This window comes from Carcharodon carcharias, chromosome 19 (genome assembly GCF_017639515.1).
Source record: "Carcharodon carcharias isolate sCarCar2 chromosome 19, sCarCar2.pri, whole genome shotgun sequence".
Taxonomy (NCBI): Eukaryota; Metazoa; Chordata; class Chondrichthyes; order Lamniformes; family Lamnidae; genus Carcharodon; species Carcharodon carcharias.
In genome coordinates, this window is record NC_054485.1 from 420,822 (window position 1) to 441,578 (window position 20,757).

At 43.1% G+C, this 20,757-nt stretch overlaps 1 protein-coding gene across 2 annotated transcripts in view; it reads left to right on the top strand.

Annotated features, from left to right (window-relative positions):
- Positions 1-20,757, top strand: part of LOC121291990 (alpha-taxilin-like) — a 72,999-nt gene that overhangs the window by 33,567 nt on the left and 18,675 nt on the right. For both annotated transcript variants that reach the window (XM_041213706.1, XM_041213705.1), the window contains exons 6-7: positions 4,669-4,788; positions 5,726-5,800. In XM_041213706.1, the coding sequence (XP_041069640.1) occupies positions 4,669-4,788; positions 5,726-5,800 (195 nt within the window). The remainder of the gene's footprint in view (positions 1-4,668; positions 4,789-5,725; positions 5,801-20,757) is intronic.

Genomic DNA, 20,757 nt, shown 5'->3' on the forward strand with positions numbered 1-20,757 from the left:
GATTATGGGTCACAAACAGCCAATCCTCACCGAGCCCAGGGAAACTTATAAGGGACGCAGTTTTCCTAGTCTAGAGTGTGTATTGTAGCCTTGCTAGAGGCCTGCAGCTAATCCAGCAGCTCTGTAAATAAAATTTATTGTTCAACTATAGAAGCCTCTCGGTAATACATCTCCACACCTGGTGATGAGGATAAATGGTGCGGGCGCTGCCTGTCACCCTACAACTTAAAGAAGGAAACATCTGTATACCCACCAGGATGCGCCTCTTGGGAGGGTTGACCCATTTGACTTGTACACGGAGGACTGGGCTCATTGCATTGAGCACCTCAGGTTTTATTTCTAGGCCAGTGAAATAGGGGAGGAGGCAAAGCAATTTTCTTGAGCATCTGTTGGAGTCAAGCGTACAACTTATTCACAGTCTCACAACTCCAAGCGAACCTGACTCCAAATCGTTCAGTGAGCTCGTGGATTTAGTGAAGGGCCATTTTCAGCCATTAGTCATTATGCAAAGATTCAAATTTAATACGAGGGTGAAAGCCCCAGGCGACTCGATCGTGACTTATATTGCTAAGTCGAAGCAGTTGTCAGTGTTGTGATTTCAGAGTGACCTTGAATGACATGATATGGGATCGGTTAGTTTGTGGCATGCGCAACAACGCAATTCATCATCAGTTGCTGACAGAAGTCAATATAAATTTTAAACGAGCAATGGAGATAGCGCTGGCCATGGAAAGTTCTGAATAAGATTTGCAGGAGCTACAGAGCTTGCAAAATGGTGCCATTTACCAGCTAGAGCGGGAACCTGCAGCCAGGTATGGCACCAAAACCGCAGAAGCAACCGCGAAGCAGGAATTATCCCCAATCACCCAGAAATCAAAAAATATGCCAGAGATGATCGGACAGCGACCCTGAAGTTGAAATGTTACCAATATGGGGATAACCACACACCTGAAACATGTAGATTTAAGGAGGCCAAGTGCTATATTGTCATAAAAGAGGACACTTGATAAATCCGTGCAGAGCTAAGTCCAGACAACCAAGTAACCAGCCAGCACAGATATTAGTACATTATGTGAAAGAGCCTGAAATAACTGATTCTGACATTCACTCTCTTTATAATCTTAAAGCAGTCAAGGCAGACCCTATCACTGTCACACTTCACGTAAACGGGAAGCCTTTAGTTATGCAGGTGGGTACAGGGACATCAGCCACAGTGATGGGTGAGCGCACATTTCAGTACCTGAGAGAAAGTGCCCCACCCTTAAGCCTGGAGAGAACTTCTACCCAGTTGAAGATTTATACGGAGAAGCCATAGAAGGAAGAGGCACTGCGAGCTATGGGCAGCAGTCAGCCCAGATCCCAGTAATAATAGTGACTAGGGAAGGACCAAGCCTTCTGGGCTGTGGTTATCTAAAAGAAATTAAGTTAAATTGGTGCGAGATTTTTCAAGTGCGGGCAGGAGGACTGCTAGAATGGTTTTTAAAAAAACAATATGACCACATCTTTCACAGCAAATTAGGAAAAATTATTCTGATGAATTGTTCTGATGAAGGGTCATACGGACTCGAAACGTCAACTGTATCCCTCTCTGCAGATTCTGTCAGACCTGCTGAGTTTTTCCAGGTATTTTTTTGTTTTTGTTCTAGGAAAAATCAAAGGCTTGCAGGCCCAAGATTTATGTTGATCCAGAGGCAACTCCCCAATTTTTTTAAGGCAAGACCGGTATCGTATGCCTTAAGAGAAAAAGTGGAAGCTGAGTTAAACAGGTTGGAGGAACTAGGCATCATACAGCCGGTTCAGTTTTCAGAATGGGCAGCACCTATCGTCCCCGTACTGAAACCGGATAAGCCTGTCCACATTTGCGACGGTTATAAGCTAACAGTTAATTGGGCCAACAAGTTGGATAAAATCCAAGAATTGAAGACTTGTACGCAAAGCTGGCAAGAGGTCAATCCTACACTAAGTTAGATATGAGCCACGTGTACCAGCAAGTCAAGTTAGATAACACATCCCAGGGGTATGTCACAATGAACACACACAGGCCAATTCCAGTATAGATGCCTACCTTTTGGTGTATCCTTGGCACATACAATATTTCAAAGGACAATGGAGAGTTTGCTACAGGGGTTACCATGGGTTGTAGTATACCTTGATTGGCAAATTTAGAGGAGGTATTAAAAAGATTTCTGGAAACTGGAGTCTGCCTAAAAAAATGAGAAATGCACTTTCCAAGCCACCAAGGTTACCTATCTGGGGCATCGTGTAGACGCACAAGGATTACACCCTGTAGAAGACGAGGTTAAGGTGATAAAGGAGGCACCTTCCCCCACAACTATCACCAAACTCAAATAATTTTTAGGGATGGTCAACTACTATGGGTGATTTTTATCCAGCTTATGGACTCTACTGGTCCCCTTGCACATACTACTGAAGAAATATCATTGGTCCTGGAAGGCTCCACAGGAGGCAGCCTTCAACAGATTAAAACAACTACTTCACTCCTCAACCTTGTTGGTGCCCTTCGACCCATCCAAAGAATTGATATTGACCTGCGACGCCTCTTCATGTGGCATTGGTGCTGTATGGTCCCATGAAATGGACAACGGCTCTGAGAGACCATTAGGTTATGTATCAAGAACCCTCTCAGTGGCCGAGAAAGGTTATTCGCAGATCGAGAAGAAAGGACTGTCAATCATCATCTGAGTTAAAAAAAGTGTTTGAGTGCAATTCTGCTGCTGCTGATGGCCCACAGCACCTCATGGATGCCCAGAATTGAGTTGGTAGATCTGTTCGAAATCTAACCCATTTTGCAAGGTGGTAGTGCCACACAACATGATGGAGGGTATCCTCAATGTGAAGGTGAGACTTTGTCTCCACAATGACTGTGTAGTGGTCAGTCCTGCCAATACTGTCATGGACAGAAGCATCTGTGGCTGGCAGGTTGGTGAGGATGAGGTCAAGTATGTTTTTCCCTCTTGTTGTTTCTCTCATCAACTGCTGCAGACTCAGTCTAGCAACTATGTCATTTAGGGCTCAGTCAGCAGTATGCTACCCAGCCACTCTTGGTGATGGACATTGAAGTCCCCTGCCCAGAGTACACCCTGTGCTCTTCCCACGCTCAGTGCTTCCTCCAAGTGGTGTTCAACATGGAGGAGCACTGAATCATCAGTTGAGGGAGAGTGTACATGGTAATCAGCTGGGGGTTTCTTTGCCCATGTTTGACCTGATGCCATGAGACTTAATGGGGTTCAGAGTTGATGTTGAGGACTCCCAAGGCAACTCCCTCCTGACTGTTTACCACTGTGCAGCCACCTCTGCTGGACTTTCCCTCCTGGTGGGGACAGGACTTACCCAGGGATGGTGATGGTGGTGTCTGGGACATTATCTGTGAGGTATGATTCCATGAGACTGACTATGTCAGGCTGTTGCTTGACTAGTCTGTGAGACAGCTCTCCCAATTTTGGCACTAGGCCCCAGATGTTAGTAAGGACTTTGCAGGGTCAACAGGACTGCGATTGCTGTTGTTGCTTCTGGTGCCAAGGTCGATGCCGGGTGGTCCGTCCGGTTTCATTCCTTTTTTGTAACTTTGTAGCGGTTTGTTACAAGTGGCTTGCTAGGCCATTTCGGAGGGCATTTAAGAGTCAACCACATTGCTGAGAGTCTGGAGTCACGTGTTGGCCAGACCAGGTAAAGGATGTTAGTGAAGCAGATGGGTTTTTACAACAATTGACAATGGTTTGCATGGCCATCAGTAGATGTTTAATTCCAGATTTTTATTGAATTCAAATTCAGATTTCAAAAACATATTTGAGAATTAATCGTTTGGTATTACAGAACTCGAGTATTGCTGAAGAAAGATTCATGCTGTTAAAGCTTTTCACCTTGCACTCATCAGAATAGCTCGCAAGAAATTTCCATGGGGGAGCAACAATTTATCCTGCTGAGTGAGTGATTGGCAAGCGGACTCTGGTGGAGGCGTTGCCATGGAGAATGCAGCATGCAACAGTTAACTGACCAGCTTTGTTCAAATTCAAACCGAGCAGGTGAATTCTGGTCAAGGCATTGCTTTGGGAATGTTCTTAAGCTTTTGTTCAGTTGAAAAAGGCGCAATGTGTAGACATGTTCCTTCTGTTTGCAAAGGACAGGGCCCTGTGTGAGAATACCTGTGGCTCCTAGCATGCAGAAGTGAGCCACACTGCGGGCTTGACTGACTATCTTGAATTGTTTTTTAATGTAATTCTGGGACACACAGGGCCCTGTACTTTGCTGACAGAAGGAAAATGTCCACATGTTGCACCATTTTCAACTAAAAAAAGCTTGGGGAAGGTCATCCCCTGGTTCATTCCCTGGGGCAATGCCTTGACCAGAGTCTGTCTATCTGGTTTGAATTTGGTCAAAGCTGGGCAGTTAACTATTCAATGCTGCATTCTCCATGGCAACGCCTCTACCAAACAGAGTCCACTTCTCAACCAATCAGCACTCTTTTCATACAGTATAAATTGTTGTTCCCCATTCCTGTTGGAATTTTTTTGTAAGCTATCCTGATGAGTGCAAGACGAAAAGCTTTCATAGCATTACGCTTTTTTTCAGCAATATTTGCAAATTTGTCAGTTGATTTAATATCTCTACGGTTTCAATGTTTAATGAAAAAAAATAACCTGTTCACAGCATATTGACAAGGTATTTAAACACAAAGACCTGCAGCAACAACTCATTGATGCCAAACTCCAGCAAGCACAGGAGTTGCTGAAAGATGCAGAGGAGAGGCACCAGAAAGAAAAAGAATATGTGAGTTCTTAAATTGTTTGATCATCTTTATCCTGCCTTCCTCCTCCCCTAACACAGTCTGTAATTCTCCACTCTCTGGTTAAATATGCTAATTCAGCAACATTGTGCAATTATCCAGCACCTCTAAAGTAGGGAAACATTCCAAGGCATGATCAGACAAAACCATTCACCAAACTACAGAACAAAACATTTCAAAGGGTGGCTGAAAGATTGGTCAAAAGGATTGAAAGGAGAATCTTTAGAACGGGAAAGGTTTAGAGAATTCTAGAGCGAGGGGCAGAAACTGTTTCAGACACCACTTCTTGCAGTGAAGGGAGGGTGATTTGCAAACAAGACCAGCATCAGAGAAATGGGGAGTTTGTGGCATGGTGGGGGCAACATCTAGATGAGGAAGGGGGGCCAAGGTTAGATATTTGAGGGACTCCAGAAGTAACATGGAAAAAGAAGATAAGAATGGAACCAAGTGAGAGCAGTCCTGTACTGGACAAAAGCAGAGCTGCATTGAAGAAGGTTGGTATGGTTGATAGCAAGGCTGCAAGGAGGATAGAGCGGGAAAATGCACTACACTCAGTCAAAGAAGATGTCATTTAAGATTTTGCCCCAGACTGTTTCAGTGCAGTGAAACTTGACTGGAGAGATTCAAGCATTGTATTGTGAGAAAGTGGGGTTAAAGGAGATCGGGTTATTTTTACCACTGAAGATCCTGGAGTATTAGCCCGTTTGGGTAAAAGAAAGGGAGGACAATAGTGTTTGTGCCCCAACCAGATTTGGTGATGAATATGTTGTGTACACTCAAGCCTACATACCTTGGACAAGAGGGAGCAAAAGTGGGAACTATGTCAAATGCAAAAACCAGAATATGATAAGGGTTTTACTGGGGAACATCAAAGGTTCATGTGGATATTAATTTTGATTTATTCTCTTGTCTGGATTTCAGTTGTTAAAGGAGACAGTGGAAAGCCAGAGGATGTGTGAGCTCATGAAACAGCAGGAAGTTCATCTGAAACAGCAGGTCTGGTCCTTGTGAATTTTTCTTAATGTGACTAAATATGGTTTTTTCACACTTAGAAAATAGGGAAACTGCAGAGAAAATATTAAATTCTCCCATTGTATCAAATGAGTAAAAGTCTGGTGTAAAAGATAAGAATTAACAGTTGTAGGAGTATGATCATGTGCACAGTTCCAAACATATATTCTGAACCATCAGCTGATGATTATGAAGCGTTAAGAACTCCATGCACCACACACAGGACTGCTGAACTGGTCATCCAACCATTATAGCACTGATGAAAAACAATATGTCCACTGCATTTTGTCAGTATTCCGCATACTGGTTAGTTGTTAATTGATGCATGAGTCTCAAAACACACTTTTGACACTTGCTTCACCATTTTGTGCACAAGACAAATGTGTCTTGAATTGATGACTTGATTGGAAAAAATAGACCACATGCCCAAACTCAACCCCAAAATGGTTGGTTTCCACCACAGTAGAGGTGAGTAACTTGGTTGATGTAACACTTTTGGTACACCATGGAATCATGCAGTGTAGGTTAGTGCTTTCACAATACTGTGCTAAGTTGTTAAATTGGTAAGGAGCAGTAGGAAAATTGGAATCTGTGTTTAACAACTATTGGTTTTATCCTCCTGCTGTTTGCTTGTAGAGATGGCATTTGGGAGTATAATGTGGGGAAGTGTGAAGTTATTCGCTTTTATCATAAGAAATATTCTGCTTTTCTATTCTTAAAAGGTGTGAAACTTGCAAATGTTGATGTTCAAAAGAGACTTGGGCATGCTCGTATAAGGAACACAGAAAGTTAGCATACAGGTTTAGCAAACAATTAGGAAGACAATTGGCATGTTGGCTTTTATTACAAAACAATTGGAGTACAGGAATAAAAAAAATTACTGCAATTCTACAGAGCTTTGGTGAAACCACATTAGGAATACTGTACAAATACAAAAATACCTGGAAAAACTCAGCAGGTCTGACAGCATCTGTGGAGAGGAACGCAGTTAACGTTTCGAGTCCGTATGACTTAGGAGTACCGTGTGCAGTTTTGGTCTCCATATTTAAGGAACGATATACTTGCATTGGAGGCGGTACAGTGAAGGTTCACTAAATTGGTCCCTGGGATGAGGGGGTTGCCCTATGATGGGCTGAATAAATTGGGCTTATATTCTCTGGAATTTAAAAGAGTGAAAGGGAATCTCATTGAAACATTCAAGATTCTGATGGGACTTGATAGGATAGATGCTAAGAGATTGTTTCCGCTGATTGGGGAATCTAAAACACCAGGGGGCACACTCAGGATAAGGGGCCACTCATTTAGGACTGAGATGAGGAGAAATTACTTCACTCAAGGATTCTGAGCCTTTGGAATTCTGTACCCCAGAAAGTTGTGGATGCTCCATTGTTGCATACATTTAAATGTGGGATGGACATATTTTTGGTGTCTCAGAGGATCAAGGGGTATGGGGAAAGGGCGGGAAAGTGGAGTTGAAGCCCAAGGTCAGCCATGATTTTATTGAACGGTGGAGCAGACTTGCTGGGCTGCATGGTCTACTCCTGCTATTTCTTGTGTTCATGTATTCAGAGGAGTGCTGGGAGGGGCTGAGGTGCACAGCCTATATTTTTGGTCAAGGAATGGAACCTGGTATGGAAGAAATTTTTTTTTATTTTGTTCAAAGAGAAGTGAACAAGTTTTTTGGGGGCTTATATTGCCATGTAGTTGATAGTGAAGAGGATAGCTGTTGCTCCGGAATGATATCAATGGTTTGGTTGAGTGGGCAGAAAAGTGGCAAATGGAATTCAATCCAGAGAAGTGTGAGGTAATGCATTTGGGGAGGGCAAACTAAGCAAGGGAATACTCAATAAATGGGAAGTTATTGAGAGGGGTTAAGGTACTGAGAGACCTTGGAGTGCATGTCCACAGGTCCCTAAAGGTGGCAGGATAGGTGGACCAGGTGGAAAAGAAAGCATATGGGATGCTTTCCTTTATTAGCCGATGTATTGAATACAAAAGCAGGGATGTAATACTGGAACAGCATAAGACGTTGGTTAGGCCACAGCTAAAATTTTGTGTACATAAGAAATAGGAGCAGGAGGAGGCCATTCGGCCCCTCAAGCCTGCCCCGCCATTCAATAATATCATGGCTGATCTGCCCCAGGCCTCAACTCAACTTTTGTGCCAGCTCCTCATAACCCTCAACTCCCTGATATTTCAAAAATCTATCTACCTCCTTTTTAAGTACTTTCAATGATCTAGCCTCCACAACTCTGAGGTAGAGAACTCCAGGCACTCACTACCCTCTGAGAGAAGAAATTCCTTTGCATCTCAGTTTTAAATGAGTGTCCCCTTATTTTGTAACTCTGTCCCCTAGCTTGAGATTCACCCAATAGTGGAAACATCATCTCAACATCTATCCTGTCAAGACCCCTCAGAATCTTGTAGGTTTCAATAAGATCAACCTTCTTCTAAACTCTAAAGAATAAAGGCATAATCTTTTCAGCTGTTCTTGATAGGTCAACCCCTTCATCCCAGGAGTCAGCCTAGTGAATCTATTTTGAACGGCCTCCAATGTCAATATATCCTTTCTTAAATACGGGGACCAAAGCTGTACACTGTACTCCAGGTGCAGCCCCACCAACACCCTGTACAGTTGTAAAAAGACTTCCCTATTTTTAAACTCCAACCCCATAGCAATAGGCCAAAATTCCATTTGCCTTCTTAATTACTTGCTGCACCTGCATGATAACTTGTGTTTCATGCACAAGAACACTTAGGTCTCTCTGAGGTGCACTTCTTTGGAGTCTCTCTCCATTTAAATGATAGTCTGCTTTTTGATTTTTCCTACCAAAGTGCATGACCTCACACTTTCCTACATTAAACTCCATCTGCCAAGTTTTTGCCCACTCACTCAACCTATCTGTATTCCCTTGCAGATTCCTTATGTCCTCATCACAACATGCTCTCCCATTTCTTTTTGTATCATTAGCAAATTTGGATACGTCACACTTTGCCCCTCCTCCAAGTCATTAATATAGATAGTAAATAATTGAGACCCTAGGACTGATACTTGTGGCGTTCCACTAGTTAGGTCTTTCCAACCTGAAAAGACCCATTTATCCCGACTCTGTCTTCTGTGGGTTAACCAATTCTCAATCCATGCTAATACATTACCCCCATAGCCGTGAGCTCCGATCTTGTGCAATAACCTTTTATGTGGCACCTTATCGAATGCCTTCTGGAAATCCAAATACACTACATCTACCAGTTCCCCTTGATCCACTCTGCCTGTTATATCCTCAAAGAACTCTAGCAAATTTGTCAAACATGATTTCCCTTTCACAAAACCATGTTGACTCTGTTTGATTACATTAAGCTTCTCTAAATGTCCTGCTATTTCTTGCTTAATAATGGACTCTAGCATTTTCCCAGCGACAGATGTTAGGCTGATTGGCCTATAGTTTCCTGCTTTTTGTCTCCCTCCCTTCTTCAACAGGGGTGTCACATTAGCAGTTTTCCCATCCGCTGGGACCCTCCTGGAATCCAGTGAGTTCTGGAATATTTCGACCAATGCCTCCGCTATCTCTGCAGCCATTTCCTTTAAAACCCCTGGATGCAGGCCATCAGGTCCTGTCCCATTAGTTTCTCAAATACTTTGTCCTTTGTGAGAGACTGTTACAAGATCATTCCTCCCATTAGTTCCTTGTTTATCTGATACCTTTGGAATATTTATAGCATCCTCCATCATGATGACCGAAGCAAAATATTGTTTAAATGACCTGCCATCTCCCTGTTCACCGTTATCAATTCTCCAGTCACATCCTCCAAGGGTCACATGCTCACTTTAGCCACTCTCTCTTTTTATATACCTGTAGAAGCTCTTACTGTTTGTTTTTATATTTCTTGCCAATTTACTTTCATAATCAATTTTCTCCTTTATTAGCTTTTTAGTCATCCGCTGCTAGTTCCTTAAAACAAAAATTACCAATCCTCTGGTCTACCGCTAGCTTTCGTCACTCTGTGTGCCTTAGTTTTTGATTGGATACTCTCCTTGACCACCTTTGTTAACCACATGTGGTTCATCCTTCTCATCGAATCCTTCTTTTTGACTGGGATAAATTTTTGCTGAGCGTTATGAAATATCTGCTGAAATCTTTGCCACTGCTCAACTACTGACCTCCCACTTAGTCTATTTTCCCAGCCCACTTTAGACAACTCTTTCTTCATACCTCTGTAATTGCCCTGATTTAAGTTAAGGACACTGGTTTGAGACCCGAGTTTCTCGCCCTCAAACTGAATTTGAAATTCTACCATGTTGTAATCGCGTCCCCCTAGAGGATCCTTACAAGATCTTATTAATCCCACCTCATTACACATTACTAGATCTAAAATAACCTGTTTCCGGGTAGGTTTTGCAACATATTGCTCTAAGAAAAAATCCCAGATGCACTGTACAAACTTATCTTCCATGTTACCCTGCCAATTTGATTTGTCCAGTCACTATGCAGATTAAAATTACCCATGCCAATTGCAGCGTCCTCTAAATAGCCAAGTGGTTATGGTACTGGGTTTGTAACCCCAAGATCAAGAGTTCAAATCTCACAATGGCAAAACTATGAAACAATGTAACTTCATCTGAAACAGATGGAAACGGGTTTGTACTCGAAAGAGTTACACATCTCCATAATTTCCCGAATTATACTTTGTTATACAGTGAGGCAACTCTTTGGAGGCCTATAGGCAACTCCCACCTGTGACTTCTTCCCCTTGCTATTCCTTATTTTCACCCAAACTGAATCCACATCAGAATCTATTGTACCTATATCATTACTCACCACACTGATACCTTCTTTTATTAACAAAGCTATCCCACCTCCTTTTCCTTTTTGCCTATTTTTCCAGAACGTTGAATACCCTTGAATATTGAGTTCCCAGTCTTGGTCATCTTGCAGCCATGTCTCTGTAATAGATATCAAGTCATATCCATTTGTTTCTATTTGTGCCGTCAACTCATCTATCTTGTTACAAATGCTGCGTGCATTCAGATAAAGAGCCTCAAGCTTCAACTTTTTACCATTATTACTCATTCTGGTTCTGATTTCTGCTGCACTCTTCTGCTTATATTTTCTGCCCCTTCCTGTTACACTTTGATTATCATTTGCCTCTTCACTACCCCGCACCTCTACACGCTTGTTTCTTTTTAGTTTTCTAAACTTCCCTTCAATCGACCCCTCCCCCCAACTAATTAGTTTAAAGCCCTATCTGTAATGCTAGTTAACGCTTCACCAGGATACTGGTCTCAGCATGGTTCAAATCCCAATGGAACAGTTCTCTCTTTCCCTGATGCCAGTGCCCCATGAATTGGAACCCATTTCTCCCACACCAATCTTTGAGCCATGCATTTACCCCTCTCATGTTATTTATCCAAGCCAATTTGCACTTGGCTCAAGTAGTAATCCGGAGATTATTACCTTTGTGGCTCTGCTTTTTAATTTAGTCCCAAGCTACTCGTAGTATCTCAGCAGAACGTCTTTCCATGTCCTACCTACGTCGTTGGTACCTACTTCGACCAGGACAACTGGATCTTTCCCCTCCCACTCCAATTTCCTCTCCAACCCAGAAGAGATGTCCTTAACTTTGGCACTAGGTAGGCAAAGCAACCTTTGGGACTTTCTGTCTTTGCTGCAGGGAACAGTATCTATTCCCCTAACTATGTTATCTCCTATTACTGCTAAATTTCTCTTTTCTCTCCCCACTTGAATGGCGCCCTGCACCATGGTGCTGTGGTCAGTTCGCACATCCTCCCTGCAGTCTATGCCCTCGTCCACACTGGGAGCAAGAATCTCATACCCATTGGACAAGGGCACTGGCTGAGCCTCCTCCAAAGCTAAATCCTGGAATTCCATACCTGCCACACTCACAGTCACACCCTCCTGTCCCTGACCACGGACCCAATTTGATGTAATTAACGTAAGTGGTGTGCCTCCTGAAACACAGTGTCCAGGTAACTCTTCCCCCTCCCTGAAGTGGCGCAGTATCCGCAGCTCAGACTCCAGCTCATAAACTCTTGAGCCGCAGTTCCTCGATCAGCCAATACTTGCTCATGTGGTCACCGTGGATCGCACTGGCATCCACCAGCTGCCCACACTACAGCCGCAACATATCGCTTGCCCAGCCACCTCTATTTAATTAATTAATTGGGATGTTAAATATTTTAAAAGTGAATTTCTTAACTGTACTCTTCAGCTGTAAATAACATCTCCTGGTTTAAAACCACTTGGCCAATCAAAAGAGACACGGAAGAGATACCCACCAATCACCTACCTGTTTTCTTGTGACATCACACTTTAGCCCATACAAGTAGAAGCAGGTACAGTTCTGGTCATCACATTACAGGAAGGACATAATTACTCTAGAGAGAGTACAGGAGATTTACAAGAATGTTGCCAGGACTTGAAAATTGCAACTATGAAGAAAGATTGAATAAGATAGGGTTGTTTTCCTTAAGAGGAGGCAGAGGGGTAATCTAATTGAGGTGTATAAAATTGAAGGGCCTAGATAGGATAGATGGGAAAGACCCATTTCCCCTAGCTGAGGGGTCAGTTACCAAGGGGCATAGATTTAAGGTGATTGGTAGCAGGAATGGAGAGAACATGAGGAAAAGCTTTTTCACTCAGAGGATGGTGGGCATCTGGAATTCACTGCCTAAATTGGTGGTTGAGGCTGAAACGCTCAATTCATTTCTATACCTGGATTTGCACCTGAAGTGCTGAAACCTGCAAGGCTGGAAAGTGGGATTGAAAATGAGCATCTAGCTTTTTTCTCTTTTTATGGGCTGGCGCAGACATGATGGGCTGAATGGCCCCTTTCTGCAGCGCAACTTTTCTATGGCTCTAAAACTACATTTAAAGTGAAAGTTTGATATAAAACAGAAGTGCTGGAAATACTCAGGTCAGGCAGTACCTGTGGCGAGGGAAACGGTTAGTGTTTCAAACCGTTGTGCAGCTTAATTATTAACGTGATATTAGATCACGGTTGGTTGACTTGAGATTGAGAAAGGAAGGAATAGCCATCACTAGATTTTTGCTACTCAGATTGATGGCAGTGACCTGTTTCCACCACCTTCTCAAGGGATGGGCAAAAATGCCAGCGATGCCCACATCCCATGAATGAATTTTTAAAAATTGTCATCTTTTTGTAATAAATAAGCTAGTCCCAATGTGAAGATTAAACATCATGTAACTGAAATGTGGCAATTAAAAAATGCAATTTTGGATTCAGCTTTAGGTTAATTATGGAGCAGAATTACACTTGGTGTTATAAATTATAATTCTTAATCACCATTACACCACATCTCACCAATCCTTCCATTTTCCCCACTTCTCCTTCCTCTGTGCCTTCCTACCACATTTAAAGTCCTCCCATTCCTAGATCCAGTTCAAAAATCACTCCTGCAGTGGAGCTCAAATAAATTAAAGTATCTGACAATATAAAGCAAGATGGGTAATGTAATATTTTGTAGCCGCTCACATGCAATGTAACATTTCATGTGCTCACAAATTATTTGTTTGAATGAAGTCACCTTGTATTCTATTATTGTGGATGCTGTGATAGACAAAAGCAGAAGGAAGATAAGTCCCAAGTGAGAGAGCAAAGATGTAAGATTAGGTGTGCAAAGTTGCAAACTTTAATTGATTGTATAAGGGGAGCAGCTCTCTGATGCAATGTAGTTGTTCAATAACTTGATGTCTTCAGAACTTGGGTGGGATGCAGAAAAATGCAGAACTAGGTATGGGTGGGGTGCTCTTTGACTACACTGCCAAGGACTCAATTTTTTGAGCTAATTGAGTGTTGTCCTTGCATAACACAAAATGCAGGCCTCCACTTTACTATAGAATTATAAGATGGTTGCAGCGCAAGAGGAGGCCATTGGGCCCATCATGTCCTTACCAGCTCCATGCAAGAGCAGCCCAGCTAGCTCCATTCCCCTGCCTTTTCCCTGTAAGTCTGCAATTTTTTTCTCTTTAGCTGCTGATCCTATTCACTTTTGAAAGCCATGATTGAATCTGCCTCCACCACACGCTCAGGCAGTGTATTCCAGATCTTAAACAGTCTGTGTAAAGGTTTTTCCACCTGTTGTGGTTATTTCTTTTCCATTCACTTTCAATCTGTCCTCTGGTTCTTGAACCTTCCACCAATGGGAGCAGTTTCTACCTATCTACACTGTTTAGACCCCTTATGATTTTGAAGACCTCTATCAGATCTCCTCTCAACCTTCTCTTCTCTGAGGAGAACAATCCCAGCATCTCCAAGTTTCCCATCCTTGGAACCATTCTCATAGATCTTTTCTGCACCCCCTCCAAAGCCTTCACATTCCTAAAGTGTAGTGCTCAGACTTGGACAGAATACTCCAGTTGAGGCTGTACTAGTGTTTTATAAAGGTTCATCATAGTTCCATGCCTTCGTACCGTATCCCACTATTTAAAAAGTCCAGGATCCTGTAATTTGTCCCTTAAATCACCTTCTCAACTTGCCCTGCCATCTTCAATGTGCACCTATACCCCAGGCCCCTTTCTGTTCCAGCACTCCCCTCAAGGTTGTATCCTTTTGCCTCCTCATTTTTCCTACCAAAATGTATCACTTCGTACTTCATTGCATTAAATTTCATCCTCTGTATCCATCCGTTTCAACGGCTTATCTATGTTCTTTTGAAATCCATCACTATCCTCCTCACAACTCCCAATACCTCCAAGTTTTGTGTCATCTGAAAATTTTGAAATTGTGCCCCATAATCTAGGCCATCAAACCTCTTTGGCAGCCTTCTGTCTCATGAGATGATGGTTTGTGCCTTGGTAGCCAACTATGTGTTAAACATCGCCAGGTGTGGCTCAGGAGCCCCACTTTGGCCTGGCAGCATCTGTCACATTTGCTGCAAATGAAGACATTTGGCTAAGAAAGTGCAGGTGGCCTATATTTTCCCTGGGCCCTCCTCTTGGCCAGTATTCCATTTCTCCCCACCACCTGCAATGCACCTGCAAGCAATCCAATATTCAGAGGTCACAGCTGTCGGTAGTCATCTCCCAGTTGTTTGATTTAATGCCTGTCATCTTCATACCTCGCTTACAGGATTGTACTGGACGTGTGGTGTCCAAAAGGTTGTGACCAAGTGGCCAGTTTGCCATACTGAAGGCCTTTGTGTATATTGCCATAACCCACCCGATGAATGTGGCTGAGCCAGCAGAGGTGTCGCTAGCTTAGTATTGAGTGTGCGTTGATGGAATTGGTGCATTCCAGGACCTCCGAGTTGGTGACCTTGTCCTGGAAAGAGACACCGCGAATAAGTTTGAGATAGCAAAGGTGGCACTGTTCAGCCTTTTCTCCTGTCTAGCATAACTATGACCAGGTCTCACTACTGTAGAGGAGTGAACTGAGGCTACAGGCTTGGTAGGCTTGCAGTTTGGTGTTCTCAACAACAGCAATATCTTATATTTATATAATGCCTTTAACGTAACTAAACATCCCAAGGCACTTCACGCAAGCATTATAAGGTAAAGTATGATACTGAGCCTCATAAGAAACTCCATCCGATGACCTTGGTCAAATAGGTATGCTTTAAGGAGCGTCTTAAAGGAGTAAAGCGAGGTGGGGAGGTGGAGGGAAAGAATGCCAGAGCTTGGGGTTTAGGCAACTGAAAGGAATAGCCACCAATGTTGGAGCAGTTTATGATTGGGAATGCACAAGAATCCAGAATTAGTGGAGTGCAGAGATCGTGAAAGTTGTTGGATTGGAGAAGATTACAGAGATCGGGAGTAGCAGGGCTTGGGAGGGATTTGAAGCAAGGATGAGAATTTGAAAATCAAGACTTTGCTTGACTGAGAACCAATGCAAGTCAACAAGCACAGGGCTTATAGGGGAACAGGACTTGCTATTGGTTAAGACATAGGCATCAGAGTATGGGATGACTTCAAGTTTACATGGGGTAGAATGTGAGAGTGCAGATGGGTGTACATGGGACTATTCAAGTCTAGAGATAAAGAAGGCTTGAATGAGGGTTTCAGTAGCAAATGAGCTAAGACAGTATGAAGTCGAGCGATGTTATGGAGGTGGAATCTGGAGGTCTTAGGGGTAGCGCAAATATGAGATTGGAAGCTCATCTCAGGATCAAGTGTGACAGCAAAGTTGAAAACAGACCGGCTTAATCTCAAACTGTTGCCAGGCAAAGGCATGGAATTGGTAGCTTGGGAACAGAGGTTGAAGAGGGGACTGAAAACAATGGCTTCAGCCTTTACAATATTGCAGTAACTTTCTGATGGGTGTGGTCAGTTTACATGTGAAAGCTAAGGCTGTGTCTTTGGATGATGTTGCTGAAGGGCAGCCAGTAGATGAGAAATAGCAGGGGGCCAAGGAGTGATCCTTGAGGCATGCAGAGATATCGGTGCAGGAGCAGCAAGAGAAGTCATTGCAAGTGATTCTCTAGCTATGATCAGATAGATAAGAATGGAACCATGTGAGAGCAGTCCCACTCAGTTCCAAGACAGTGGAGAGATGTTGGAGAAGAATGATGTGTTCAACCGTATTAAAAAGGCCGCAGTCACATAGGATGCCGTTCGTGACTTTGATAAATGCTGTTTTGGCACTGAGGTAGGGGTGGAAACCTGATTAGAGGGATTCAACATGGAGTTCCAGGAAAGATGGGAACAATTTTGGGAGGTGACAGCACGTTCAAGGTGTTTGAAGATGAAAGGGAGGTTGCAGTTGGGATGGTAGTTTGCAAGGACAGTGGTGTCAAGAGTTTTTTTTGAGGAGAGGTGATGGTAGTTTTAAAGGAGAGAGGAACAACACCTGAAGAACATAACAAAAGAAATAGGAGCAGGATTAGGCCATTCAGCCTCTCTAGCCTGCCTCCCCATTCAATAAGATCATGGCTGATCTGCCCCAGGTCTCAACTCCTCTTTCGTGCCAGCTCCTCATAACCCTCAACTCCCCGATATTTCAAAAAATCTATCTACCTCCTCTTTAAATACTTTCAGTGATCTAGCCTCCACAACTCTCAGGGGTAGAGAATTCCAGACATTCACTACCCTCTGAGAGTAGAAATTCCTTTTCATCTCAGTTTTAAATGAGTGTCCCCTTATTCTGTAACTATGTCCCCTAGTTTGAGATTCCCCCACTATTGGAAACAACTTCTCAACATCTACCCAGTCAAGCCCCCTCAGAATCTTGTACATTTCAATAAGATCACCCCTCATTCTTCTAAACTCTAATGAATAAAGGCCTAACCTGTTTAGCCATTCTTAATAAGTCAACCCCTTCATCCCAGGAATCAGCCTAGTGAATCTTTTTTGAACTACCTCCAATGCCAGTATATCCTTTCTTAAATATGGGAACTAAAACTGCGCACAGTACTCCAGGTGTGGCCTCACCAACACCCTGTACAGTTGTAACAAGGCTTCCCTATTTTTAAATACAGTACCAGCAATACAGGCTAAAATTCCATTTGCCTTCTTAATTACTTGCTGCACCTGCATGCTAACTTTTTGTGTTTCATGCACAAGAACACCCAGATCCCTCTGTGCTGCACTTTTTTGGAGAGTCTCTGCATTTAAATAATAGTCTGCCTTTTGATTCTTCCTACCAAAGTGCATGACCTCACACTTTCTACATTAAACTCCATCTGCCAAGGTTTTACCTACTCACTCAACCTATCTATATCCCCTTGAAGAGAGAAGCATTTACAATATTGGCTAACATGGGAGCCAGGAGGGGAAGTCGGGTGTACAGAGGTTTAGTTGGAATAGGATCAAGGGAACAGGAGGTCAATCTCATGGACAAGATGAGCTCAGAGATGGCTTGACCATAATAGAAGAAGGGAGATGGGAGAAAAACCAGAGAAAGATACATGTTCAGGGCTAGGGCAGGGGGTAACATTAAAGGAAGTTTGACTAGGTGGGCTAGTGGAAGTGTGTCAAGCAACAGAGGCAGCTGGTGGGATTGTCTCAATGTTAGTGACAAAGAAGTCCAACTCCATTTCTTGGAGGGCAGAGTGATTTCAGAAATGTATTGCAATAGGGAAAAAAACTGGGAGTTATCTTTGAATTTCAGGATGATCCTGGAATAATCAGTTTTAGCAGACAAGAGCAGAACCCAATAGTGCGTCAAGTGGTACAACCAGATTTGGGAGTGGATGGTTAAACCAGTTGTCCACCATATCTTTTCAAGTCTGCATCCCTTGGACTTAAGGGAGCAGATTATGAGGGCTGGACGAAGGGGAAATGCTCAGGGTGAATGAGAGTAATGGCTTTATTCTCAGTAGGGTTGCTGTTGTCGCACGCATTCACACTCAGCTTGGACATCACAGTTGCAGCTTTTGAAATGTGCATGTTGATTGCAGTACAAGTGACAGATTGCTGGTGATGATGGAGCCTAGATATGTGAAGCTATTAAAAACCTCCAGCATCACATTGTTAATGCTGATAATCAAACCAAATTCTTTATAGAGTCTGTCCATTTGCTGCAGAAGGTGCTCCTCAACCAACTTCAAATTGATGCTGCCAGTTTCCCTTTTATTTCATAGGCTTGCCAGCACAGTGGAAGCCTATTATGTAACAATTTCCCAAATACCTTTTGGGAGTCCATGTACACTACACCAAACGCCTTACCCTCATCAACCATCTATTACCTCGTTAAAAAACTAAATCACATTAGTGAAGCACAATTTGCCTTTAAAAAATCTGTGCTGGTTTTTCTTAATTAATTCACCCTTTTCCAAGTGACTAATTTTGCCCCAGATTATTGTTTCTAAAAACTTTCCCATCACAGAGCCCAAACTAACTGGTGCCTGTGGCTGCTGGGTGTATCAAAACCGCCTTTTTTGAATAAATGTGTAACATTTGAAGCTCTTCAGCCCTCTGGAACCACCCCTGTATCTAAGAAAGATTGGAAGAATATGGCCAATGCAGCCACAATTTTCATCCTTATTTTTCTCAGTATCCTTGGATGCATCCCATCCAGCCCTGATGATTTATCAACTTTAAGTACAACTAGTCTTTTTAATACCATCTTTTTATTAACTTTTAGCCTACCCTGTGCCTCAAATATCTTGTTTCTTGCTAAGACTTTGATAACATCATCTTCCTTGGTAAAGACAGGTACAAGGTACTTACTTAGTCCCTCAGCCATGCTCTTTACCTCCATGCTAGATCCCCTTTTTGGTCCCTAATCAGTCCCACTCCTCTTACTACGTTTTTGCTATAATTATAGAAGACTTCTGAATGCTTTCTTATGTTAGCTGCCAGACTGTCTCACTCTCCCTTTGCCTCCTTTTTCTTCCCTTATGAACTGTCTATATTTGGCCTGGTTCTCATTTGTGACATCTGTCATTCGCCCCCATTTTCTACTCCATCTTACTTTCTGTCTCTTTTTTTCATCCAGGGAGCTCTGGCTTTGGTTGTTCTACCTTTGCCGTCATGGGAATGAATGTATGTAACTTGACTGGACCCAAGCTATCTCCTCTTCAGTGGGACAATGGGCTGCCTTTACAGTTGTGCCTGCCAAACACTAATTTCAATTTATCTGTGCCTATTCCATTTCCACCACACTAAAAATGACCCTCTTCCAATTAAGTAGTCTTACTCTAGATTGCCCCTAGTTGTTTTCCATATCTAACATAAGCCTTATGAGAATGTGATCATTGTTTCTTAAATGTTCTCCTACTGGTACTTGATCCAACCCTCAAATGAAAACAGTGATACTCATAGGATTCTGCTTGTGAGCAGGTACACTCAGTCACAGAATCTCACAGTGCAGAAGAGGCCCTTCGGCCCATCGAGTCTGCACTGACATGTGAGAAACATCTGACCTACCTACCTAACCCCATTTACCAACACTTGGCCCATTGCCTTGAATGTTATGACGTGCCAAGTGCTCATCCAGGTACTTTTTAAAGGATGTGAGGCAACCCACCTCCACCTCCCTCCCAGGCAGCACATTCCAGACTGTCACCACCCTCTGGGTAAAAAAGATTTTCCTCACATCCCCTCTAAACCTCCTGCCCCTCACCTTGAACTTATGTCCCCTCGTGACTGACCCTTCAACTAAGGGGAACAGCTGCTCCCTGTCCACCCTATCCGTGCCCCTCATAATCTTGTACACCTCAATCAGGTTGTCCCTCAGTCTTCTCTGCTCCAATGAAAACAACCCAAGTCTATCCAACCTCTCTTCATAACTTAAATGTTTCATCCCAGGCAACATCCTGATGAATCTCCACTGCACCCCCTCCAGTGCAATCATATCCCTTCCTATAATGTGGCGACCAGAACTGTACACAGTACTCCAGCTGTGGCCTCACCAAGGTTCTATACAACTCCAACATGACCTCCCCACTTTTTTAATCTATGCCTCGATTGATAAAAGCAAGTGTCCCATATGCCTTTTTCACCACCCCACTAACGTGCCCCTCCGCCTTCAGAGACCTATGGACAGACACGCCAAGGTCCCTTTGTTCCTCAGAACTTCCTAGTGTCATGCTGTTCGTTGAGTACTTCCTTGTCAAATTACTCCTTCCAAAGTGTATCACCTCACACTTTTCAGGGTTAAATTCCATCTGCCACTTATCTGCCCTTTTCACTATCCTGTCTATATCTTCCTGTAGCCCAGGACACTCAACCTCACTGTTAACCACCCGGCTAATGTTTGTGTCATCTGCAAACTTACTAATCCTACCCCTTACATTGTCATCTATGTCGTTTATATAAATGACAAATAATAGGGGACCCAGCACAGATCCCTGTGGTACACCACTGGACACTGGCTTCCAGACACTAAAGCATCCTTCTGTCATCACCCTCTGCCTCCTACAACTAAGTCAATTTTGAATCCACCTTATCGAATTACCCTGTATCTCATGTGCATTTGCCTTCTTTATAAGTTTCCCATGTGGGACCTTGTCAAAAGCTTTCTGA